The following is a 24,675-nucleotide window of genomic DNA, read 5'->3' as shown; positions in this document are numbered from 1 at the left end:
CAGGCTCATGATGGGCTCTATGGGCTTGCACGGGCCTGTGACCGGCTTGACGGGCTCCTATGGGGTCGTGCTGGGCTCTACAAGCTCATACATCCCTACGCTGAGCTCTACAGGCTTTTACGGGCTCATACCACACTCTAAAGTCTTGTATTGGCCTGTGCTGGGCTCGATAGGCTCATTCGGGCCTTTGTCAGGCTCAGTGGGCTTGTTACCAGGGGCCTCAGCAGCTTCTCAAAAGGGGGGGGGGGGGGGAAGGGGGGAACTGTTACCAGGAGCTTCAGACAAGAATGCACCCAAGGATACAATTCTCGCAACTGTAACTGATACATCCTAGAGGAGTGCAGATAAACCAGCAGAAACCAGTCGAAACCAAGGTTAGGAACAAGACAGCTTTCCCAAACAAAGAAATGAGCCAAGCTGAGACCATATATGGAAAAGGAGCTCAGAGTTCATAGAAAAGGCACCTCTTCAGCAACCACTGGGGACCACCAGGGACCACCAGGGACCCCCATAGAAGCCCCCTGGAGACTCAGACCGCATGCATAATGACTATGTAAATATGATAATTAGTTCCAGGAAATAGAATGAATATGTATAATCATTCCAGGAAATTTAAGGCATATGTATATAACAAAGCAATATAAACTTTGGCTAATGCAACGTATGGTGTGCATGTTGGTAGGAGCGATTCCCTCGTGCAGCGCCGTAATAAAGAGAATGCCTGCTTCTTAATGCTACATTGGTGTTAAGGAGTTTTACTCCTGATTTCGGTGACAGGCTCATACAGACCATACAGGACTCTATGGGCTCATACGGGCCTGTGCTGGGCTCCATGCACTCCTATGAGCTTGTGCTGGGGTCTATGGACTTGTATGGACTCGTGCCAGTCTCTACTGACTCATATGGGCTTGTGCTGGGCTGTATGGGCTCATACAGTCCTGTGCCAGTATCATATGGGCTTGTGCTGGGCTCATAGAAGCTCCTGCCAGGCTCTACAGTTTTCTATGGGCTTGTGCCAGGCTCTACGGGCTTCTAGAGGCTTGTGCCAGGTTCTGTGGGTTCATACAGACTCATATGTCAGGCTCTACAGACTCATACAGCCTCCTGCCGGGCTTGATGGGCTCATATCAGCTCCTGCAGGGCTCTACAAGCTCATATGGGCCTGTGTGGGCTCTACAGGCTCATATGGGTTTGTACATGTCTGTGCCGGTATTGTACAGGCCTGTGCTGGGCTCTACAGACTCGTAGAGGCTCATGCCGGGCTTTATAGGCTCATACAGGCCCATGTTGGGCTCTACAGGCTTATGCCAGTCTTGTGCTGGGCTCTACAGGCTCGTACGGGTCTATGCCAGCCTCTGAGGGCTCCTAGAGGCTCATGCCAGGCTCTACGGGCCTGTATGGGCCTGTGCCAGGCTTGTGCTGGGCTCGTGCCACGCTGTACAGTGTTGTACAGGCATGTGCTGGGCTCCTAAGGGCTTGTGCCAGGCTTGTGCTTGGCTCTCCAGGTTTGTACTAGCCTGTGCCGGGCTCTAAGGTTTGTATGGGCCCCTGCCGGGCTCTAGGGGCTCCTGTGGAACTCTACGAGCTCGTATGGGCCTGCGCTGGGCTCTACAGGCTTGTACGGGCTCATGTAAGGCTCTATAGGCTTGTACAGGCCTGTGCTGGGCTTTTCAGGCTCATACAGAATCACAGAATCACAGAATCGCTGAGGTTGGAAGGGACCTCTGGAGATCATCTAGTCCAACCCCCCTGCTCAAGCAGGGTCACCTACAGCACGTTGCACAGGACTGCGTGCAGGTGTGTTTTGAATATCTCCAGAGAAGGAGACTCCACAACATCTCTGGGCAACCTGTTCCAGTGCTCTGTCACCCTCACAGTGAAAAAGCATTTCCTCATGTTCAGATGGAACTGCCTGTGTTTCAGTTTGTGCCCGTTGCCTCATGTCCTGTCGCTCGGCACCACTGAAAAGAGTCTGGTCCCATCTTCTTGACACCCTCCCTTCAGATACTTGTACACATTGATAAGATCTCCTCTCAGCCTTCTCTTCTCTAGGCTAAACAGGCCCAGCTCTCTCAGTCTTTCCTCGTAAGAGAGATGTTCCAGTCCCCTAATCATCTTCGTAGCCCTTCGCTGGACTTGCTCCAGTAGTGCCACATCCCTCTTGTACTGGGGAGCCCAGAACTGGACACAGCACTCTACATGTGGCCTCACCAGGGCAGAGGAGAGGGGGAGAATCACCTCCCTCAACCTGCTGGCAACACTCTTCCTGATGCACCCCAGGATACCACTGGCCTTCTTGGCCACAAGGGCACATTGCTGCCTCATGGTTAACTTGGTGTCCACCAGCACTCCCAGGTCCTTCTCCGCAGAGCTGCTTTTCAGCAGGTCAACCCCCAACCTGTATTGGTGCATGGGGTTATTCCTCCCTAGGTGCAGGACCCTGCACTTCCCTTTGTTGAACTTCGGGAGGTTCCTCTCCACCCACCTCTCCAGTCTGTCCAGGTCTCTCTGAATGGCAGCACAGCCCTCTGGTGTATCCGCCACTCCTCCCAGTTTTGTATCGTCAGCAAACTTGCTGAGGGTGCACTGTGTCCCTTCATCCAGGTCATTGATGAAGAAGTTGAACAAGACTGGACCCAGTACTGACCCCTGGGGGACACCGCTAGCTACAGGCCTCCAACTAGACTCTGTGCCACTGATCACAACCCTCGGAGCTCTGCCATTCCGCCAATTCTCAATCCACCTCACTGTCCACTCATCTAGCCCACACTTCCTGAGCTTGTCTATGAGGATGTGATGGGAGACAGTGTCAAAAGCCTTGCTGAAGTCAAGGGAGACAACATCCACTGCTCTCCCCTCATCTACCCAGCCAGTCGTTCCATCAGAGAAGGCTATCAGATTGGTTAAGCATGATTTCCCCTTGGTGAAGCCATGCTGACTACTCCTGATCACTTTCTTGTCCTCCACATGCTTAGAGATGGCCTCCAGGATGAGCTGCTCCATCACCTTTCCAGGGAGGGAGGTGAGGCTGACTGGCCTGTAGTTCCCTGGGTCCTCCTCCTTGCCCTTTTGGAAGACTGGGGTGACATTGGCTTTCCTCCAGTCTTCAGGCACCTCTCCTTTCCAAGATGATGGAGAGTGGCTTAGCAATGACATCCGCCAGCTCCCTCAGCACTCGTGGGTGCATCCCATCAGGGCCCATGGATCTGTGGGTGTCAAGTCTGCCTAAATGATCTCTAACCCACTCCTCCTCGACCAAGGGAAAGTCTTCCTTTCTCCAGACTTTCTCTCTTGCCTCCAGGGTCTGGGATTCCTGAGGGCCAGCCTGAGCAGTAAAGACTGAAGCAAAGGCGGCATTCAGTAACTCTGCCTTCTCTGCATCCTTCGTCACCAGGGCATCCACCCCATTCAGCGAAGGGCCCACATTTTCCCTAGTCTTCCTCTTGCTACTGATGTATTTGAAGAAGCCCTTCTTGTTGTCCTTGACATCTCTCGCCAGATTTAATTCCAAACGGGCCTTAGCCTTCCTCGTCGCATCCCTGCATACTCTCACAACGTTCCTATATTCCTCCCAAGTGGCCTGTCCCCCTTTCCACTTTCTGTAGACTTCCTTCTTCTGGTTGAGTTTTGCCAGGAGCTCCTTGCTCATCCATGCAGGTCTCCTACCTCCTTTGCTTGACTTCTTACTCATAGGGATGCACCGCTCTTGAGCCTGGAGGAGGTGATGTTTGAATATTAACCAGCTCTCTTGGACCCCCCCCTTCCTTCTAGGGCCCTAACCCATGGGATTCCTCCAAGTAGGTCCCTGAAGAGGCCAAAGTTTGCTCTCCTCAAGTCCAGGGTTGCAATCCTACTTAGTGCCCTGCTGCCTCCTTGCAGGATCCTCAACTCCACCATCTCATGGTCACTGCAGCCAAGGCTGCCCCTGACTTTCACATCTTCCACCAGTCCTTCTTTGTTTGTTAGCACAAGGTCCAGCAGCACACCTCTCCTCATTGGCTCCTCCACCACCTGTGTCAAGAAGTTGTCACCAATGCTCTGCAGGAACCTCCAGGACTGTTTGTGCCTAGCTGGGTTGTCTTTCCGGCAGATATCAGGGTGGTTGAAGTCCCCCATGAGAACCAGGGCCTGGGATCGTGAGGCTACTTCCAGCTGTCTGTAGAAGGCCTCATCGACTTCCTCTTCCTGATCAGGTGGCCTGTAGTAAACACCCACCACAGTGTCACCCATGCCAGCCTGCCCTTTAATCCTTACCCATAAGCTCTCGACTCGCTCTTCATTCACCCCTAGGCACAGCTCAATACATTCCAGTCGCTCTCTCACATAAAGAGCAACTCCACCACCTCGCTTTCCTGGCCTGTCTTTCCTAAAAAGCACGTAGCCATCCATGACAGCACTCCAGTCATTCGAGCTATCCCACCATGTCTCTGTAATGGCAATGAGATCATGGCCCTGTGACCGCACACAGATCTCTAGTTCTTCCTGTTTGTTACCCATGCCGCGTGCATTGGTGTACAGGCATTTCAGAGAGGTGATCGAGCATGCAGGTTTCCCAGGAGGGGTAAAAGAGGGTCCTCCATAGCCACATCCCATGCGCATTTCCCTGGCTGCATTCACCTGCTGGAGGCATCCTGACTTGAGCTGTCTTTTGCCAGCCACCCTGGCACTGTAACTCTCCCCTTCCCCCATCTTTCCTAGTTTAAAGCCCTCCTTACCAGGTTGGCCAGCCTGTTGGCAAAGACACACATGCCCCCGCCTCGTGCTCTCCCCAGCATTTGTCGATCTTCAAACAGGGTCCCATGGTCGTAGAAACCAAAACCCTGTTGCCAACACCAGCGGTGCAGCCAGTCGTTAACTTGGAAAGTCCGTCTCCTCCTCCTCTCATCCATCCCCCTCACTGGCAGGATTGAGGAGAAGATGACCTGGGCTCCCAGACCCTTGACCACCATCCCCAGAGCTCTGAAATCCTGCTTGATGGTCTCCAGTTTGCCCTTGGTGTCGTTGGCGCCCACATGGAAGAGCAGCAGTGGGTAACAGTCCAAAGCGTGGACGAGCCTTGGCAGTCTTTCCATGACATCTCTCACACGAGCCCCTGGCAGGCAACAAACCTCTCTAGACATGAGGTCAGGTCGGCAGATAGATGCCTCCGTCCCCTGCAGCAGGGAGTCCCCCACAACAATCACCCGCCGCTTCTTCCGGGTGTTCCGGCAAGGCACAGGGTCTGTTGTTCCAGTTACTTCCCTTGCAGCCATGACCATCTCCTCCTCATCTTGGAGGGCACTAAACCTGTTCTTCAGCTGCAAGTCTTCGGGAGGAGTAGGAGCCTTTCTCCTCCCACAAGCAGTGACCAGTTTCCAGCCTTCTTCTACAGTGTTATGATGTACCGTTTCACACGGCACAGAGCCCTCTGGCAACTCCACTGCTGTGGGGGGTTGGGACTCCCGAAGCTGCACAGTCTCCAAGAATACCCTATCTCTTGTTCATCTTCTTGGATGCTGTGCAGCCTACTGACCTCCTCCCGTAACTCCCTTACCTGACGACACAACTCGTCAACAGCAGCACACCTCCTGCAGGAGAGCTGACTGCCAGACCAGGCCTCCCGGAGAGGCCCCAAGCACTCCCTGCAGCCTGAGACCTGTAGAGCTGCATCTACTGACAGAGGGTCTGTCTGGGTCCAAGCCTCTGACACAGCAGTACAGACTATTGCTGGGCTGTATGGGCTTGTACAGGCCTGTGACAGCCTCTATGATCTCTTTCAGGCCTGTGTAGGGCTCTATCAGCTCTTACAGGCTCGTGCCAGGCTCTGCGGTCTCATATGGTCTCATGCTGGGCTCTACAGGCTCGTATGGACTCGTGCAGGGCTCTATGGGCTCGAACGTCCCTGTGCTGGGCTCTATAGGCTCGTACGGGCTCATACCAGGTTCTAAAGGCTTGTACCAGCTTGTGCTGGGCTCTATAGGCTCATTTGGGCCTTTGCCAGGCTCACGTCTGTGTGTGCATGTGTCTCTGTGTGAATTTTTGCACGTGTGTGCAGCAGTATGGGTGTGCAAGCATGTTTGTGCCTGCCTGGTTGTGCACATATGTGTTTGTGCATGCCTGTTTGTGTGCATATGTGTGTACGTACATGTAGCTGTGCCTGCACATGTGTACAGGCAGCCGTGGTTGTCTGCACAGGTGCCTGTGTGCAGGTATGTGAGTGTGTATGCATGGTTGTGTGTGTGTGTGTGCATAGCTATGCCCACACGTGTGAGTACACGTGTATCTGTGTGTGTGTGTGCATGTGTGTGTCCAAGGACTGTGTCCCAGTGGGCACTGGGAGCTACTGGGAGAACTGGGACCACTGGGGCTGGGGGACCAGTGGGATAGGGTGGCCCTGGGGACATCCCAGGGGTCCTTGGGGACATGGTGGCCCACGGGACAACCCAGGGGCCCTGGGGGAAGGGTTGACCCTGGGGGTCCTGGGGGACAGTGGGACCCTGGGGAATAAGAGGGTCTGGGGGGGCCCTAGGGGAGGCCCTGGGGACATCCTGGGGGCTGGGTGATGGGTTGACCCGGGGGGTCCTTGGGGACAAGGTGGCTCTGGGGACATCCCAGGGGGGCTGGAGGACAGGGTGACACTGGGGGGTCCTGGGGGATAAGGGGGCTCTGGGAGGGCAACCATGTCCCCAAGGCTGCAACCATACCAGTGGGGATGACCGTGTCCCCGGAGGGGTGATCATGTTCCTGGGGGCGTGACTGCATCCCCAGTGGGGTGACCACATCCCCAGGGCTGTGACATGTATCCAGGGTTGACATCCCTGGGGGAGGGGTGACCTTATCCCCAGGGGTGACCACATCCCCAGGGGGGTGCTGGTGTCCCCAGGGCTGTGACCATGGCCCCAGGGGGATAACTGCGTCCCCAAGGGGATGACTGTGTCCCCAGGGGGGTGGCAGAGCAGGCAGAGCCGGGTGACAGTGCTCCATTTTATTCACAGGCTCGGGGGGGGGGGGGGGGGAGGCAAAGGGGTTGACCAACGCCATCCCCATCTCCAGAAGGCCCCAAACTTGCTGGGGTCCAGGTGCTGACACAGAGGAGGGAGGGCTCCCCCCCAAAAAAAACCCAAGAACAAAAATATACCAATAAATATGATCAGAGGAAAAATATCAGCTGGTAAATCTGGCCCGCATGGCCTCCCCCCAGCACTTCCCAGTACCTTCCAGTGCCTCCCAGTGCCCCGCGCCCCCTGGCTGCTAATCCAGGCATCTGGAGCTGGGTGCCCAGGGGAGTGTCCCTGATCCGTCGGAGTGTCCCCAGGGTGCCCCATCACAGCATGAAGATCTCGTCCTCGGCATCGCGCAGGGCGGCTGCCCGTGGTGTCCTGGTGAGGGGCCGGGGGCCGAGCAGGGCGCGCCGGGCACCCTGGGGTGCCGGGTGGGCCCCAGTGTCAGGTGCCCGGGTACCTTCAGCCTTGGTGACGCTGCTGCAGGGGGAGACAGCAGGGTGACAACACAGGGTGGCCACGCCCATGGGCACTCACCGAAATCACCCATCCCCGAGTTGAACGTGCCCTCCAAAACCTTTGGGTTTTGCCCCAAATGCCGGGGCAAGGGATGTGGGGACAGCACTCACCCTGTGTCACCCTCGCGAAGCCGGCGGGTTGCCGCAGCCTTGGAGAGGAGGATCTCAGCATCGATCTGCCGGAGGAAATCAGTGGCTGAGAGGTCATGGCGGGATGTGGCAGGGCAGGCTGGGCCTGCGGCTCCCTCCTCCTCCTCCTCCTCTTCCTCCTCCTCAGGGCCAAGTTGCCCAGGAATAAGGAGCGTTGGTTTGAGGAAGATGGTATCGGAGGTGTAGAGGCGGTTGGCACGCTTGATCTGCTCCATCTGTGGGGACCAGAAGGGATGGGATGGGATGGGGATAGGGATGGGACAGGGACAGAGACAGGGATGGGATGGGACAGGGATGGGACAGGGATGAGATGGGTTTGGGACAGGGATGGGGATTGAACTGGGATGGGGACAGGGATGGAGATGGGATGCAATGAGATGGGATGGGATGGGGATGGAATGGGGACAGGGACGGGGACAGGGATGGGGATGAGGATGGGACAGGGATGGGGACAGTATGGGATGGGATGCAATGGGATGGGATGGGGATGGAATGGGGACAGGGATGGGATGGGGACAGCAACAGCCATGGGGATGGAACAGGAATGGGGATGGGGGCAGGATGGGACAGGCATGGGACAGGGATGAGATGGGACTGGGACAGGGACAGGGATGGGGACAGTATTGGATGGGGACATGGATGGGATGGAGATGGAACAGGATGGGGACAGACATGGGGATGGGATGGGACAGGGATGGGATAGAAATGGGAGAGGGATGAGGGATGGGACGGGATTGGACAAGGGGTGGGATGAGGATGGGGACAGAGATGGGATGGGATGGGACAGGTATGGGGACATGGACAGCGATGGGGGCAGGATGGGGATGGGACAGGGATGGGGACAGGGATGGGATAGAGACAGAGAGGCAGATGGCATGGAGACAGGATAGGTAGGGATGGGGACAGGGATAGGGTAGGGAAGGGGATGGGGCCCCCACGCCCCCTGGACAGCCCCATCCTCTGACCCTGGTATCCTGTCCCCGTGCCCCCTGGCCAGCCCCAGGACATCCTGCCCCCCCTGCCCCATAGCAGCCCCCAGACCCCAGAGTCTGGATGTCCTGCCCCCCGACAGCCCTCTGCCCCATGGCAGCCCCCAGCACCCCGGCAGTCCCTGGCCCTCACAGACCCCAGCTGTCCAGTCCCCAAGCAGTCCCCCTAACAGCCCCCTGCCCCATAGGAGCCCCAGCCCCCCAGCAGCCCCCCTACCCCATGGCAGCCCCCAGCACCCCCTGGCTCCCACAGACCCCAGCTGTCCAGCCCCCCAGCAGCCCCTCCAGCAGTGTCCCTGCCCCATGGCAGCCCCAGCCCCGCTCACCGTGACGCCGTAGCGCAGCGCCAGGCCCGCCAGAGTGTCCCCAGGCTCCAGGCGATGCTCATGGCCCGGCAGAACCCCCAGCCCCGGCCCTCCACCGCCCCCCACCGCCCCCCGCCCGGGGGGCGCTGCCATGGCAGGGCGGCCCAGCTCACCCCTGGCCCCCGCCATCGCCTCGGCCCGCACTGGGGGGTCTCATGCTAACACCCCCCACACCCAACCCACCCCTGGGGCCACCCTGCACCCTGACACCCCCCTGCTGGGGCTCGGGGGGGGGGGGGGAACGGGACCCTGGCTTCCCGGGGGGCTCAGGCGTTCTGGCGCACCGCCCGTGGGGATGACGCTAAGGGCAGGCGGGCCTTTGGCCACGTCTCCAGGCCCCCCCCCGCCTCTGGCCCTGCCTCAGCACCGCCGCCCGCCCGCCAGGCCCCCCCCAGCAGCACCCCTCCCCCTGCCCCCTGTAATCCCAGTCTGGCCGCGGACTCGGCAGGGAGACGCCAGGCCCGGCCGGCCCTTGCAAAGGGCTCTGGGAGATGTAGTCCCTGGCGGCAGGGGGCACCCGGCATGTCGTTTCCCCCGTCCCCTCCCCCCACGGCCCTGCAGCCTGGAGTCCCCTGGCAGCCCCAGTCTCAGTGTTTGCCCCCTGCATGGGATCCCCCTGCCATGGGGCTGCCCCCCAAGGGGCTTCCTGGCCCTCCCCGTCCCTCCCTGCCCCTTCAAGGTCCTGCCCCCCCCGGGCTCCTTGACCCCCCCAAGGGTCATTCCTGACCCCCGCCAAGGACTTTACCACCCCCCCAGGGTTCCTTCCTGTTCCCCCAGGGTTCCTGTCCCCCTGCAGAGGCCTGCCCTTCCCAAGGGTCCTCTCCATTCCTCCAGGGTGCTCCCTACCCCCCCCAGATTCCCCCCCCAAGGGTCCTCCTTGCCCCCCAAGGTACCTGCCCCCCCCTAGGGCCCTCATTCCCCCCCTGTCCCTCTGTGAACCTCCCCAAAGTCCCTGAGCCCCCCCAAGAGTCCCCGACCCCCACCAGGGTCCTCTCTGCCCCCCAGGGTTCTGCCCCTCCAAGGGTTCCTGCCTCCCCCCTTAGGGGCCCTTTCTGTCCCCACCAAGGGCCCTCCTTGCCCTCCCCCCCCAACCCCTGATCCCCCGAAATGCCCCTGCCACCCAGGATCCATCCTTGTACCCCCTAGGCGCTGCCTCTCCATGGACCTCCCCTGTCCCCCGTGGGCCTCTCTGCCCCGTCCCGGGTCTCATCCCCCTCAACCCCCGCCACCTCTGGGAACCCAGCTTGAGGGTAGAGAACTACAGCTCCCAGCATGCCGCGCAGGCCCCTCCACCGCCTCTGCCGCAAGGCTCTGTGGGTGTTCCTGCCCCGCCCCCTCCCCTCCTTATTGGTCGCCACGCCGGCGCAGGGCCCGCCGGGAAAATGGTCCCGGAAGTGGGGAGTGGGTGGCGGTTCCTATGGTAACCGCGGGCCGCGCTGTCGGCCGCTATGTCCTTCAAGCGGGAGGGAGACGATCCCAGCCAGCTCGGCGTGCTGCAGGTGGGACCTCCAGCACCCCCGGGACCCCCAAAAGCCCAGGACCCCAAATATCCCCGGCACCACGGCTTCCCCCAAATGCCCCCCCAAACCTGGCCCCCGTCCTCCCTGCCCCCAAATGCCCCCCCAGACCTGCCCCCCGTCCTCCCTGTCCTCAAATACCCCCTAGACCCGCTCCCCATCTTTCCTGCCCTCAAATGCCCCCCCACACCTGCCCCCCATCCTAAATACCTAAATAATATTTAATACTTCTTCCTAAATACCCCTCTGCCCCCCTCAGATAACCTCAGACCTCTTCCCCCTTCTCCCTATCTCAATTACTCCCCACCTTAACTTCCCCCTCCTTCTTCCTGCCCTTCATCATCCCCTGCCCCCCCTTAATGCCCCCAGCCATAGACCTGCCCCCCAGTTATCTTCTGTCCTGACTTAACCCCTTCAACATCCCCCTACTTCCAGACTTCCCCCCACCACAAATGCCTCCACAAATGCCTCCCTGACCTGCCCCCAAATCCCTCCCAGCCCTCAAATCCCTCTGCCCACAAATATTCTCCTGCCCCCAGACCAGCCCTCCAAGTACCCCCAGTCCCAGTCCCCTTATTCACCCTTGCCAAATATGCCCCTGTCTATACCTCCTGCCCCCAGACCTGTCTCTGAAAATACCCTCCTGTCCCCCAAATATTCCCTTCCCCTACTCTGATTCCCAAATGCTTCCTTGCCCCATACCTGACCCCCAAAATACCCCCTTCCCTCACCTCAGCTTGTGCTGTTCTCCAGTCTCCCCCCAAATCCCCCCTAGCAGCCCCCTTTCTCCCCCACCTCGACCCCCCAGTTTCCCCCACCTGCACCCCGTTCCCAGCAGCCCCCATCGTCGCTGCTCCCTTTGGAGGTCCCCAGGGTGCCCAGGTCTCCTGACCGAGGGGTGGGTGGGTCCATGGTGTGGCTGGGCTGAGGACAAGGGTTGGTCCCCTGGTCTGTCCCACTTGGGCTGGTGAGACCACAAGGTGAATTGGGGGGAGAAACCCCCTCTGGCAGCAGCTAATGTGGCCTCATTCATCCCTCTCAGAAACGACGTGTCGCGGATCTGCTCGCCAACTACATCCCTGAGGATGAGGCGCTGCTGCTGAGGAGTGGGAGGTGAGCGGGACCCCTGTGGGTGGGCAAACCCTGAGCTCCCATGGGCCTGGGCAGCAGGAGCAACTCGAACCTCTTTTGCTGCCGGGGGGCTGTTCTGCTGGTCTCAGAGCACAGGGCAGGGCAAACCTGATGGGGCCTCCTCCCTGGCACAGGTATGCCTGCACCGTGTGCGCCCACCGCCCCATCTTCGACACACTGGACGTGCTGGCCGTCCACAGGGCCGGCAAGAAACACATCGCCAGTAAGTGCACAGGCTTGGTGGGGGGAGGTTGCCACCGCACTGGGCCAGCCCACAACCCTCACTCTCTTCCAGGCCTACAGAGCTTCTACGGCAGGAAGCGCTCGCTTGAGAATGAGGTGCAGAAGCGACAACATGAGGAATTCATGCGGGCGGAGGAGGCGGGCACACAGGTGCGTGTGGACACCCCTTCCCCTTCCTGCCAGACACTTGGCCAGGCTGGCCTGAGCTCTGCCCCTTTCCCCCAGGGCTCCCCGGCCCCTTTGCTGGTCCGAACGAGGAGGATAGCCCAGAGTGCTCTGCTGAAAGCTGCTCCCTACAGCAGCCGCTGCCGGAGGATGGGGTAAGACCCTGGGGGTTCCTGCCCTCTCGGGGGCAAACGAAGGAGGCAGGCACCACCTTTCCACCTTGTGCAGCTTTGTCATGGTCCCCGTTACTGATTCGCGCTCTGTGGAATGCCCCTTCCTTGGTCGCCATCCCCCAGCTGATAACAGGCGCTTGTGGGGTGACATTTGGGGGTGATGGCTGGAGCTGGGCCTGATACCTGTCCCATCCTAGGGTGGATGGAAATGGCTCAAGAGCGGGTGTGACCCGGATGGAGCCAAGCACTGCCCCTGCGCGTGTCGCTGCCATGGTGCCTTCAGAGCCTGGGGTCTCCTTGCAGAAGGACAGAGAGGCTGTGGACACCACCTCGGCAGCCCTGCTGCCAGGGCATTGCAGCAGGCGAGCAGGTAACAGTGGGACAGCAGCTCTGGGGCCGCGCTGGTGCCAGTGACGCAGATCACCAGGTTCTCGGCTTGTTCACAGCCCTGGCCTTGCTTTGGTTTCTCTCTTTTCTGTGTCTTGCCAGCTCACACTCCTTTCTGCTCTCCCAGACACACCAAAGGCAGTTACCACCCAGACCCAGCGAGGCGGCAAAGGAAAAGCTTCGTCGTCGCCTGCAAGCCAGCCCGAAGCCCTCAACCCCGAGAGATGCCAGGCCCTGGAGCAGTACCTGCAGCTCCGGAGGTGAGTCAGGCCCCATTGGTGCAGGGAGCCCTGTAACAAGCCACATCTCACTGTCTGTCCATCCATCCCCAGTGCCGGCTGGATCCAGGACCGCTCCGGCAAGTGGGTGAAGGACGAGAATGCCGAGTTCGACTCTGACGAGGATGAGCCGCCTGTGCTGCTGCCAGCCTGAGGCTCCTGTCTGTCCTGCTGGTCCCCACAGGGATGGCACCCCAGGGGCACCCCCAGCCCTCCCCAAGCTCCGCATTAATAGAGGCAGCTGGAGGTGAAGGACGTGTCCGAGCCGTTGGGGTCTCTTGGTGGGGAAGCTCCGGGGCACACTGGCGTGAGCGGCGTGCAGAAGAGTCAGGTGGTGTTGGGGGATCCCATCATTCTGGCACCCTGGAATACTCAGTGCTGTGTGTTTTTTGGGGTGTCTTCACCGTGGCCAGAGCGCTGAGAGCAGCTGGGAGTGCCGTCAACCTCAGCTCTGACTTTGGCTCACCTCCACCCTGTTCCCTCCTGTCCCTGACTCAAGTCATGCTCACTTTTTTGCCTGCTGGCAGGTGCCCCCAGGTCATGCCCTTTCGGGGTGGCAGCACTAGGCTCCCTCCTCCTTCTCCCCAGCAGCTGTCCTAGTCCTTCGGAAAGTACCTGACCCTGTCGCCCTCCACTCCCCCCTGCCTCAGTTTCTCCACCCCTCCTTTGCCTGCCAGTGCTTGGGTCGTGCGGGTGCCCCCACATCGGGATGGCACCCATGAGACTGTTGTTTAAGAGCCTGTCCCCTCCCAGCACCCCGAGCAGGCACCCGCACTCCCGGAGAAGCACCTCCTGAAGGGTCCAGTGTGGGGCCAGACCCTAACCCCGAGGAGTGCTGCAGGCTCCCTGACAGCACTGCCTGGGGTGACGTTACACCTGGGCACTGGGATCTACCCTCATCTATAAATAGGTGATGGGCCAGGTGCCAAGGCACTGTTGGGAGCCAGACCAAGGCCGGTGTGGGCCTGGGGGCTGTTCCTGGATCCCTGCAGCCCCCCCACCCACCTCGCCGGCCTTTGTGAACCCGGGTGAGTGGCTCCATGGCAGGGGACACCCAGCTCCTCGCTGTGGGGGTGCCCTGCTCCCCCCGCTCAGCGCAGCCTGTAACCCAATCCCCTGGGTATAAATACACCAGCCATGGGGTCTGCCAGCTCCCAAGCCGTGGCACCCTGCGTCACAGGGACCCAGGTGTCCAGCTCAGCCTCTTTCCCCATCCTAATGAGTCCTGGATTAATGGCTTGAGGCTAGGGGGGGACCCAAAAAGAGGGTGCCCCAGACCCTGCACCTCTCTGGCACTCTCACCCTTGCTCAGCTAATCCATAGGATTCCCTGCACCCCCAAATTGCACCCCATACCAGTGTCCGACCCCATCCCCACAGCCGCGAGCAGAACCCTGAGCCCCTATCTCTCCGTGCTCTTTATTTACAGAGGATCTGACCCCTGAGGAGCAGAAACCTGAGCTTGTTTCCGTGTCGGGGTCAGCAGCTGAGCGTGCGCCCGTGGCTCCAGGCAGCTGCCTTGAGGCATGGTGCCTGGGGCACCGCAGCAGCCATGGGGACATGGAGCTGTGGCCGATTATATTTTCTTCTGCTTGCGACCTGCGGGGCAGAGAGAGAAACGGGTCAGTGGTGGGACCCCCCCCCTTCCCTAATTTCTACCCCAGAGCTGCGGGCAATCGGCTTTAGGCTGCTCTGCCCCAGAGCAGGCACAGCTGGGGCACTCACGGAGCTCGTTGTTCTTGGTGATGGCACTGGCGGCACGGGCCCGTGGGCCCTGCTGTGTGAAGTGGTAGCCAAAGCGGATGACAGAGGCGCACTGCTCCAGCATTGTGGCCATCTCCATCTCCACTGTGTCGCCCAACCGCTGGCACTGCAGGGCATGGGTGCAACTGGGTATACTGAGACCAGTACACACCCCTCCACCCTGCACCAGTGGGATATTGGACTCTCATGATCACCCTGGGCAACCCACGGGTGCCCGTCCCTACCTGGTTGTCCACCTTGAGCTCGCTCAGGGTGCTGTTGTGATACATGGCTTTGATGATGCTCATCATGCCAGTACTGGTGATGAAGTTCGACTCAATGTTGAGGCTCTGCAGGGTCTTGTTCTCCATCAGCATCTCAGCCACAGCCTGTAAGAGCTGGGTGTCACCTCAGGGTGTCACCAGGAGCCAGCATTTCTCCCACTGGCACATCCTGGGCTGCCAACACCCCCGTGGTGCTGGGGAACTGTGGAAAAGCCGCTGCTGGGTGGTCTTGGCAGCTCTGTGCCTCCAGTATGGAGCTAGGGGAAGGGGACCATGTCCCCTCCATGTCTGGGGACACAGTGGAGGGGAGCCGGGACTCACGCTGGCCACGGGGTCATTGCTGCGGGTTGCTACCAGGCTGAGCTTCTTGACATGGGTGTTGGTTTTCATGGCCTCGCAGATGGCCTTCAGCGTGGAGATGGGAATGTCCTGTGACAAGGGGACAGGAGTGTCACCAAGGGTATGTAGATGTCACCAAGGGGATACAGGCATTCCTGAGAGGATGCAGGATGTCCCAAGGGGATGTGTCACTGAGGGATGTGGGATGTCACCAAGGGGACATAGGCATCACCAAGGGAATATGAATGTTGCCAAGGCCTGGGGGGTACCACCAAGGACTGGGGATGTGAAGGCGGGGGGGGTGACATGGATGTGTGGACGGATGGACAAACAAGCAGGTGGCAGAAGCCAGTTGCTCTCAGGAAAGCGCTGCCCTGTCCCTGACTGGCTGCCCTGCCAGGATACCCTATGGTCCCTGGGACAGGGATCAGCACCTTGGGGACCAGCATCCTGGGGACATGCCATAGACACCCCTGGATGGGGACCAGCACCCCAGGGACACCCAGAATGGTGCCTCAGGGATGCTCTGGACAGGGACCAGCACCCTGGGTACACTCCAGGGCAGTACCAGCACCCTGGGGACACACCAGGCGCACTCCAAGGCATGGATCAGCTCCCTGGAGATGCCCCCAGACAGGATCAGCACCCTGGGAACACCCCAGGGACACACGCGCCAGGCCCCTCACCTTGATGTTGTTGAGGTTGACATCCTCCAGTGTCGCGTCATTGGCCTGGATCTGCCGCAGCGTCTCCTCCACATTGGTGGGATTCGGGGGCTCGTCTGGCACTGGCTTGTATTTGTCTGGCTTCACCACGCCTGGGTGGGATATGTGTGTGCACGGACCCAGGCGCACAGGGCTCCCCCGTGTCCAGACACGGACATGTGCACGTGGGGCCACATAGCCAAGTACAGTTGCGTGCATGGGGCCATGCATGGTCAGACGTGGACATGCACACCCCAGCATGCACGCAGGGGCATGGCCACATGTGTACACAAGCATGGGCATGCACACGCACACAGGACACACAGATGCACACAGATATGTGTGCACACATGCACATGGCTACCCCACAACATCCCAGGAGAGATCCCTGGCCCCAATCCCCCCGCTGGCCCCACTGTTCCCAAATCTGTTCTCCCCCACCCCAGCCCGGCCCGTGTCCGTGTGCTGTGTTCCATGTCCATGCGTGCGGGCACTCACTGTTGATGCCTTCCGTGTTGGAGATGGTCCCGCTGCAGATCGCGTCGTAGTACTGCTTGTTGCTCATCAGTGTGTACATGCCCAGGATGGCTGCAGGGCCACAGTCAGTCAGGACCACAGGTTGCCCCAGATCAGCCCCAATTGCACCCAGGATCCCCCAGAGTGGCCTCATTACCCCCAGGACCCCCCAGAACCACTGCAATTGCCCCCAGGACTCCCCAGAGCAGTCCCAATTGTCCCCAGCTCTCCCAAACCAGCCACAATTTTCCCCATCCCCTGCAAACCAGCTGCAATTGCTCCCAGGACTCCCCAGAGTGGCCACGATTGCCCCCAGGACCTCCCATAACTGCTGCAATTGCCCCCAGGGCCCCCCAGAACTGCCCCAATTGCTCCCAGGATTCCCCAGAGCTTCTGCAATTACCCTCAGGGCCCCCCGGGGGGGGGCCCCAATTGGCCGCAGGACCTTCTGCCCGTGGGGACGCAGCGGCATGGGGCAGCGCAGAGTGGCTGGGGGCCAGCGCTGAAAGCCGAGCATGAGGCCGGGTGCTGCTTTTAGCCAGGCCCTGGCTGGGGCCCAGCATGGGGGTGGGGAGCCCCGGCACACACCTGGTGGCTCACACGCGTGTGCACCGCCAGAGATTGCCCCCACGGAGCTGGGAACACGCGCGTGGCCCTTGTGTGATGTGGCTGTGCCCCTCCCCCCCCCGTGCATGCAACACTCCCCCTGTTTCCCGTGCCACCCACATGCACCACGACAGTGCAGTGCCAGGCCCACCTGCGATGTCACACATCTCTGCCTCAGTGGCATTGGCCAGCGCCTCCTCCAGTTCCGGCTCCAGCGTGATCTGCTCCTCACGTGGGATCTCCCTTGTGGGGTTCTTGGGCACAAAGGGCTTCCCTGGGCATGGGGGACATGGGGGGGGGGTCACCATGCAGTGTCACACTGCTTCATACTTTGTTGCACAGCTTTGTACCAGCTCCTACTGCATTGCACTGCCTTGCCCTGCATTGCACCGCTTCATGCTAGTTCATACTGCATAGCACTGCCTCATACTACCTCGTACCACATTGCACAGCCTCGTGCTGCCTCATGCTGCATTGCACTGCCTCGTCCTGCGTTGCACCTCCTTGTACTGCCTCACACCACCTCGTCCTGCATTGCACTGCCTCATCCCACGTTGCACCACCTCATCCTGCATTGCACTGCCTCATCCCACGTTGCACCGCCTTGTCCCACATTGCACCACCTCATCATGCATCGCACCACATCATCCTGCATTGCACCACCTCGTACCACATTGCACAGCCTCATGCTGCATTGCACTGCCTTGTCCTGCATTGCACCATCTCACACCGCCTTGCTCTGCATTGCACTGCCTCATACTGCTTCGTCCTGCCTCATACTGCATTGCACCACCTCGTGCTGCATTGCACCCTTGTGCTGCATTGCACTGCCACGTGCTGCCTCGTACCACCTCACACCGCCTTGTACCACCTTGCACCGCCTCACACCGCATTGCACAGCCTGGTACCACATTGCACAGCCTTGCACTGCCTCAAGTGGCTTCACACCGCCTCGCATAACCTCGTGCTGCCTTGCAAGGGCCCAGCAAACCAGGTAACACCAGCCTTGGGCCCAGGAACCTCGTGCCCCTGTGCTGGGGGCTGGGGCAGTGCCTGGAGGGGTGACATTGCTGCAGGATGGCAGTGCTGGGGGGGGGGGGGTGATATGGGGTGATATTGCTGGGAAGGGGGAGGGTGTGACACTGCTGGGGGGGGGGTGACATTGTTGGGGAAGGTGGCCATGCACAGGGCTGGCGGAGACCCAGCTCATCCAGGACATCTGAGCTGAGCTAAATATACTCAGTGCTGCGGGGCCCCAGCCCCTCCATGTCCCCCATGTCCCCGTACCTCTCTTTTCACCAGTGAAGGGCACCAGGTCGTCGCGCTCGCCGGCCTCCAGTGCCTGCTTCTCCAGGTGCTGCAGCAGGGCTGTCCGGTCCAGTGGCCCAGTGGGGCTCTTCTGTGTCTGGTCCCGCTGCCGCAGCCCCGCTGGCAGCAGCACATTCTGGGGATGGCCCCGCAATACCCATGGGTGCCAGCGTCCAGCTGCCCTGGGCGGTCACCCCCTAAGGGACACCCTCCCCCCACCACTCCACGCCAGCGCTGGGGGCTGAACCTGGGTGTCCAGGGCCGCGTCCTGCTCTAACTACTGGGGTCTCCCTCCCCACCCAGCGCCGGGGACAGGACCCAGGCGTCCATGTACCCCCCACCTCAGGGTCCATCTCCAGCAGCTCCAGGTCGAGCTGCGCCAGCTCCTCGGCCGAGAGCTCCTGCAGGATCTTGTCCTCGTCGATATCCCGGTATTTCTCCAGCTCCTGCCGGTAGGACGTCATGGTGGGGGGCCGGAGGGGGGTGGCCTGGGGGGGGACCGGGGGGGGCTGAGTAGACAGTGGGATGGTCCCCATGGCAGGGGGACACCCCCATGCCAGGGTGAACCGTCCCCAGGTTGAGAGTACCAGGGGGCACCCCAGTGTGGGTGCAGGGAGAATCCCCCCCCAGCCATCTCTTGGGGAAACCGAGGCATGGCTCTAGGGTGCTCTGCAGAGTTGGGACCTAGGCATTCTGCCCCCCACCCCAGCAGCGTTCCCCACTGGTCCCAATTGGGCAGCCCCAGTAGGGGGGGAAGCACCCAGTGCCCTTTGTCCCCCCTCCCATCTGTGCCCAACACCCCTCTGCCCCCAGACACCTGTACCCCCCCCCCTTGGGGGGAAACACGGATTGTCACTTGGGACATGACTCCCCGGACACTCAGGCCTGCTCCTCCTCGAGGAAAGGAGCATGAGTAAGGCTTTGCCCCTGGACACCCGGGTCCCAAGAACTGGGGCACCCTAGGAGGAGGGGGCACCCAGGTCCCCCCAGGAGGGACAGACACTCATGGGAGAGGGCTGGGGGATTGCCCAGGGCCACTCCCCTGGCAGCCGACACCGAGCTGGTGTCCCTGGGGGTGGCCTGGTCCCCCCCCCACCCCAGGGCCCCCTCCCACCCCAGGGCCCTACCTCGCCGCTGGCTGGGGCTGCTGAGCCTGCCTGGGCGCAAGCCCCGGTGCTAAGCCAAGGGCTCCAGCCGCGCAGGGCATGAGATCAGCATTTTATTCTGTGAGCCGGTGGTGGGGAGGGGCGAGATCACATATCCCCGCGCGTTATCAAGCCCTGCCAGCACCCCGCGCCAGCTCCACCCCAGTGCCACGGGCCATTGGGGGCCCCTTGCAACCGTGCTGGCGGCTCCGAGCACCCCCTGGGGCGCCAGGGCAGTGGCAAGGGGCTCGCTGCTGTTTGTGTCTACCCTGGCTGGGGGAGAAAGCGGAAGTTTGGGGGCTGGTGGAGGGCTCCCTGGGGCTGTGCTCTCCGGGGACGAGGCTCAGGTCGGTTCCCAGCGCAGTAGGGACACGGGGAAAGGCTGAGCTGTGTCCCCTGGGGCCCTGCAGATCCCCCCCAACTTCCCCCTTCCCTGTGGGGATGTCATCCCCCTCTTTGCTCCAAGATTGCCTGGAGTGACTCTGCTCCCCCATCCCCCATCCCCTAATCCAGGAGGACCAAAGTCAGAAGACGTGAGACCAGAACTGTCAGGGAACAGGCACTCCTGAGGCAATGCCACATTGGGGAGATTGGGAACAGCTACTGCTTGTTTATCATAGGGTCTCCTGGAAAACAAGAGGTTGTACACACTGTTTGTTTACTGTAGGGCCTCCTAGAATTGCAGACGCTGCTTGTTTACTGGTGGAAATGACAGTCAGCAGATACTGGCTTTATTATACAGCTGCTACTAGGATTTATTTCTTTTATATAAAAACAGTATAAAGTAGATAAATAGAACAACAAACCATCGCCCAGAAGAGTCAGAACACAGAGAGGACAAGAGGTCTCTACTCAAAGCCACCCAAACATGGCCACGAGCCCCCCCAGACCCCCGCAAGTGCTCAGGTTGCCGGTACGCTCTGCTTGATGATGATCTTCTGGCGGGTGGCACGGATGTTGGGGTCAGGGCCTGGGGAGCCGGTCCCCAGGGCGGCAGAGGCGGCAGCACTGGGCAGCCCGTGTGCCGTGATGTATTTCTTGTAGGCCTCGCGAATGATTTTGAAGGCGCGGATGTTGGAGTAGGGGATGTCGGTGATGGGGTCACGGTAGACGGCCGGCTTGTGGGTGACAGGGCAGATCTCCCGCATAGGCAGCCGGGGCTGCTTCGCCTTGGGGAAGAAGTGCTCAAAGGTCTCGTCATCGCTGAAAGTGATGAAGGTACGGGAACACTTACCAGCGGAGGCCGGAGCCACGGATGGCGCCAATTCTGCCTGCTGTGGGTCTTGATCCAACCTGGAAAGGCCACAATTAGCTCTGACGGGACACACTGGGCTTGGGAAAACCCCAAGGCAACTTCCAGATGAGTCAAAGCTGCCAAGTCCTACGCTCAATCCCCCCCCCGCAGGACTGGAGTGCAAGGTTAGGGGGTCAAACACACTGCTTGAAACCCTCTTCCCCCTCAGCATGACAGGACGTAGACCAGGGAGGGATTCTGGGGTAGGAGCTGGCACCAGAGGGGCCTGGCTGCATGCTGCAAGGCGACCTACCCCTCCACGTCCACATTCTCCTCCTTGCTCAGCTCCGTGATAAGGGGCATGGTGACGGAGCAGTAGCGGATGATGGGCCCCACGCACTTCCGCTTCTTCTGAACCTGCTTCTTCTTGTCAGCCTCCAGGCGCTCATAATTTTCTGCAGAGGTGGGGACAAATGGTGTCTCAGCACCTCACTGAGGCCCTCACTCGCCTGCCCATGCCGCCTCAGGGCAGCCCCTTGGCACCCTGCCCCGCTTACCCAGGGAGCGGAGGTTGATCTCCTCCGTGATCTTGGCCTCTTCCAGCAGCTCCTCCTGCGTCAGCGGGCGGTCATAGTTGGGGCCACCCTTCTTGCGCTTGGACTGCACCTGCCGCTCCTGGATGCGGAGGAAGGTTTGGCGTGTGTGCTCCGTTGTCGACTGCCGCATGTGCTTCCGGCCTGCCACAAGTGGATGGGAGTCAACTGGGGGCACCTGTGAGGCACGGGCCACCCCACACAGCCTGAGCTGGACCCCAGTGCCCGGCCCAGCTTTGAAACAGGCCTCAGAGAGACCTGTTCCTGGCCCGCCCAGGTGGATGCATCCTGGCCCACATACATTCACTGTCTCCCACTTCATCCTGGAGCTCCAAGGGGGTGGATTTCACATCTCGGGCCTTCTGGGAGCTGCTGCTGGGAGTGTCCGGCTTCTTCGGTCGCAGGCTCTTGATGGGCTCCTACAGGAATCAGATGTGAGGCGATGTGAGAAAGGAGAAAAATTCCCTCCCTGCTAAGGTTTCAGCCTCGTTTAAACAAGAACCTGTTTGGGGACCATACAGTGGTCCTCACTGAAGCACCAACAGCCCCAGAAAGGAACATGTCCCACCCCCCCCAACGAATGACATTGTTAATTGCAGCAGCAATTGTTAGCTTTTCTTAGTTATCCTATTTTTCCGGGGATGCCTGTATCTTCTCCCAGCGGTTTGGAAGTAGCTCAGGTCCTCACAGCACCTCTGTCCTTCCCCAAGGACAGAGCAGGGAGGTCCTGGGACATTTTTGTGCCTCCTGAGACTCGGATGGGGACCCAGGAGTCCTGAGCCCAATCCCGTCCAGTACGCCATGCATGCCCCTCACCCTGTAGGCCTTGGTAACCACGCGGCGCCGCTGCCTGGGCTCGCTCTCGTCCTGGTCGCTGGTTGGCTCCTCGCCCTCATCAATGTCAAAGTCCGAGTCCACCTCGTCATCACTGTCTGACTGGTCGCCCTTGTACTCGTCATCACCTGACTCCTGTGGGGACAGAGGGACCACATCACCCCTGCAGGGCTTCACTCCCTGCCCCACGAGGCCAGGGTCCCGAGCCCCAGCGCCCTCCTGCCCCGCGGGACAAGGACCCTTGTCTCCATGGGGGCAGCTTCTCTAAGTGCCCCCCAGGCAGGAGACCCTACTGCTCTCCCCACCTCCCTGCTGACCCCCATCCCCTTCCCCAGACACCCCCAGGCTTCCTACTATCCCTGAGGGTCCCCCTGCAACCCCCAGCAGCCCCTATGGTCCCAGTACCCCTCATAGCACTGGGATCCCCCAAACCCCCCATGTGCCCCCAACCCCCATGTGCCCTCTCCCAAAGGCTCTCGATACCCACTCAGAGCCCCCCAAAATGCCCAGCACCCCCCAGCTCCCTCCCCACAGCTCCTGGGCCCCCATTCCTCCCAGGGTCCCTAAAGGGTCTCTTATAGGCACCCAGGACCCCCCTCAAACTCTCCCAAATATACTCCCAAGGCCTCCCGCCTCACCCAGTATCCCCATAAAGGCCCCCCAACAACCTCTGGGACCTGTCACCCCCCCCAACCTTACCAGGTCCCCACAGAGGCTCCCATTACTCTCCTAGGGCTCCCCAATGCCCTTGGGACCTTCTCGGACCCCCTCCAAACACCCTTCCAGGGCCCTCTGTCCCCCCAGTGTCCCTCTAGACGTCCCCAGCACCCTCCCAAGGCCCCCCCCTAAACCCTCCAACACCCTCAGGGCTCCTTTAGACACCCCCAAATACCCTCCCAGGACCCCCCAGAGCCCCCCAAATACCCTCACAGGGACCCCTCAGAGCCCCCCAAAGCCCTCAGAGCCTTCTCAGACGCCCCCAATCCCCTCCCCGGGCCTCCACGCCCCCCAATGCCCCCCCAAAGGCCCCCGCCGCCCTCAGGGCCCCCTCGCCCCTCCCCAGGCCGCCCTCCCGGCCCCGCACCTCGGTGAAGCCGCCGTACGTGGTCTGGTAGAACTCATCCTCCTCCTCGGCCTCCAGCAGCCCCGAGAGACGGTTCCCGGCCGTGCGCCGGGGGGCCCTGCCCTCCGCCAAGCTCATCCCGCCGCCGCCGCCGCGCTCGGCGCGCCACTGCCCACCCTGCCCCGCCCGCGCGCCACAGGCAGGCCGGGCCGAGCAAGCGCCGAGCGGTCGATGGCGACGGCGCGCCCTCTAGGGGCTAGGGGAGGGCACTGCAGGATGCGGGTCTGGGGTGAGCTCCCCTGTGGGCTATGGGACCTGGAGTGGGCTCCTGTATAGGTACGGGCTCTGGGGGGGGGGGGGGGTCCCTATGGCGTCAGGGGCGTGACGTCACCCGCGGCATTCTCCCCCCCCGGCATTGTTTTGGCTCGCCCCGTCACGTGATCCATGGCTGCCTCCACGCCTGCTTCACCACCCTCCCACACACACACCTTTGTGCGCATGCGCCCTACGCACTCCCCGCCACCTCCGCCGGCATTAAAACAGGCGGGGCCGCTGCCGCGGCGGGTCTTTTTTCTTCTCTTGTTTTGTGCTGAGTGGTTGCGTCCGCGGGCGCGTCCAAGTTGGGGGGAGAGGGAGGCGGGCAGTCGCGCTGGCTCTGCGTGTGGGCGCCGCGATCTCCCCTGCCTGCGGCTGGATGGTGCAGTCCTGAGCGGCGGGGCGGGCGGTACCAAGTCGGGAGGGGCGGCGCGGGCCGGACCCAGCCTGGGGGGCGGGTGGGGGGGGGAGCGCACGAGCCGCCGGCCACCACAGGAGGAGGGAGCGCACTAAGATGGCGTCGGCCGGGCCCGAGTCGGGGGGCAGCAGCGGGAGCAGCGGCGGCCTGGCGGGTACGGGGTTTGGGCCGGTGCGGGCGAGAGAGCTGTGGGGCCGAGTTGGGCTCTGAGGGGGCTGAGGGGCTCAGTTCGGTTCGGCTTTGGGGAGGGGTGGGCCGTTGAGTGTGGGGGGGAGAGGCCTGTGGGATGTGTGGGGCTGGAGTGGGCTCTGGAGGGAAGTGAGGGGTGTGTAGGGCTGAGGTGGACTCTGGGGGGGAAGAGGTCCGTGGGGTGTGTGGGGTTGGAGTGGGCTCTGTGGGGGGATGAGACCCGTGGGGTTTGTGGGGCTGAGGTGAGCTTTGCGGGGTGGGGGGGGAGGGTTGTAGGGTGTGTGGGGCCGAGGTAGGCTCTGGGGGGGGGGGTGAGGGCTGTGGGATGTGTGGGGAGAGGTCCATGGGGTGTGTGGGGCTGGAGCGGGCTCTGAGGGGGAATGAAGGTCGTGGGGTGGGGCTGAGGTGGGCTTGGGAAGGGAGTGAGGGATGTGTGGGGCTGAGGTGGGCTCTGGCGGTGTGTGGGGCTGAGAGGATGTGAGGGGGATA

General features: G+C 61.1%; 4 protein-coding genes across 4 annotated transcripts; 1 reads left to right on the top strand and 3 right to left on the bottom strand.

Annotated features, from left to right (window-relative positions):
• Positions 1–6,984: 6,984 nt before the first annotated feature.
• Positions 6,985–9,366, bottom strand: LYSMD1 (LysM domain containing 1). The gene is made up of 3 exons (XM_067313188.1): positions 8,964–9,366; positions 7,610–7,863; positions 6,985–7,460 (listed from the first exon to the last, which is right to left on the bottom strand). Exons 1-3 carry the CDS (start codon positions 9,129–9,131, stop codon positions 7,304–7,306), a joined length of 579 nt encoding a protein of 192 aa, XP_067169289.1. The 5' UTR covers positions 9,132–9,366; the 3' UTR covers positions 6,985–7,303.
• Positions 9,367–10,365: 999 nt separating this feature from the next.
• Positions 10,366–13,148, top strand: SCNM1 (sodium channel modifier 1). Its single transcript, XM_067313187.1, has 8 exons — positions 10,366–10,501; positions 11,562–11,632; positions 11,785–11,873; positions 11,946–12,043; positions 12,119–12,213; positions 12,429–12,601; positions 12,746–12,878; positions 12,951–13,148. Exons 1-8 carry the CDS (start codon positions 10,451–10,453, stop codon positions 13,048–13,050), a joined length of 810 nt encoding a protein of 269 aa, XP_067169288.1. The 5' UTR covers positions 10,366–10,450; the 3' UTR covers positions 13,051–13,148.
• Positions 13,149–14,300: 1,152 nt separating this feature from the next.
• Positions 14,301–19,624, bottom strand: TMOD4 (tropomodulin 4). Its single transcript, XM_013943092.2, has 10 exons — positions 19,523–19,624; positions 18,737–18,883; positions 18,375–18,531; positions 17,239–17,361; positions 16,464–16,553; positions 15,948–16,078; positions 15,244–15,351; positions 14,884–15,027; positions 14,621–14,765; positions 14,301–14,494 (listed from the first exon to the last, which is right to left on the bottom strand). The coding sequence occupies exons 2-10, from the start codon at positions 18,857–18,859 to the stop codon at positions 14,472–14,474; spliced, it is 1,044 nt and encodes a 347-aa protein (XP_013798546.2). The 5' UTR covers positions 18,860–18,883; positions 19,523–19,624; the 3' UTR covers positions 14,301–14,471.
• A 646-nt stretch (positions 19,625–20,270) lies between these two features.
• VPS72 (vacuolar protein sorting 72 homolog) lies at positions 20,271–23,588 on the bottom strand. Its single transcript, XM_067313434.1, has 6 exons — positions 23,286–23,588; positions 22,184–22,336; positions 21,669–21,786; positions 21,332–21,511; positions 21,088–21,229; positions 20,271–20,833 (listed from the first exon to the last, which is right to left on the bottom strand). Exons 1-6 carry the CDS (start codon positions 23,400–23,402, stop codon positions 20,443–20,445), a joined length of 1,101 nt encoding a protein of 366 aa, XP_067169535.1. The 5' UTR covers positions 23,403–23,588; the 3' UTR covers positions 20,271–20,442.
• Between the last annotated feature and the right edge of the window lie 1,087 nt (positions 23,589–24,675).

Source organism: Apteryx mantelli, chromosome 31 (genome assembly GCF_036417845.1).
Source record: "Apteryx mantelli isolate bAptMan1 chromosome 31, bAptMan1.hap1, whole genome shotgun sequence".
Lineage (NCBI taxonomy): Eukaryota > Metazoa > Chordata > Aves > Apterygiformes > Apterygidae > Apteryx > Apteryx mantelli.
The sequence above is the reverse complement of the archived record's forward strand: the minus strand, read 5'-3'. Positions and strand labels throughout refer to the sequence as shown.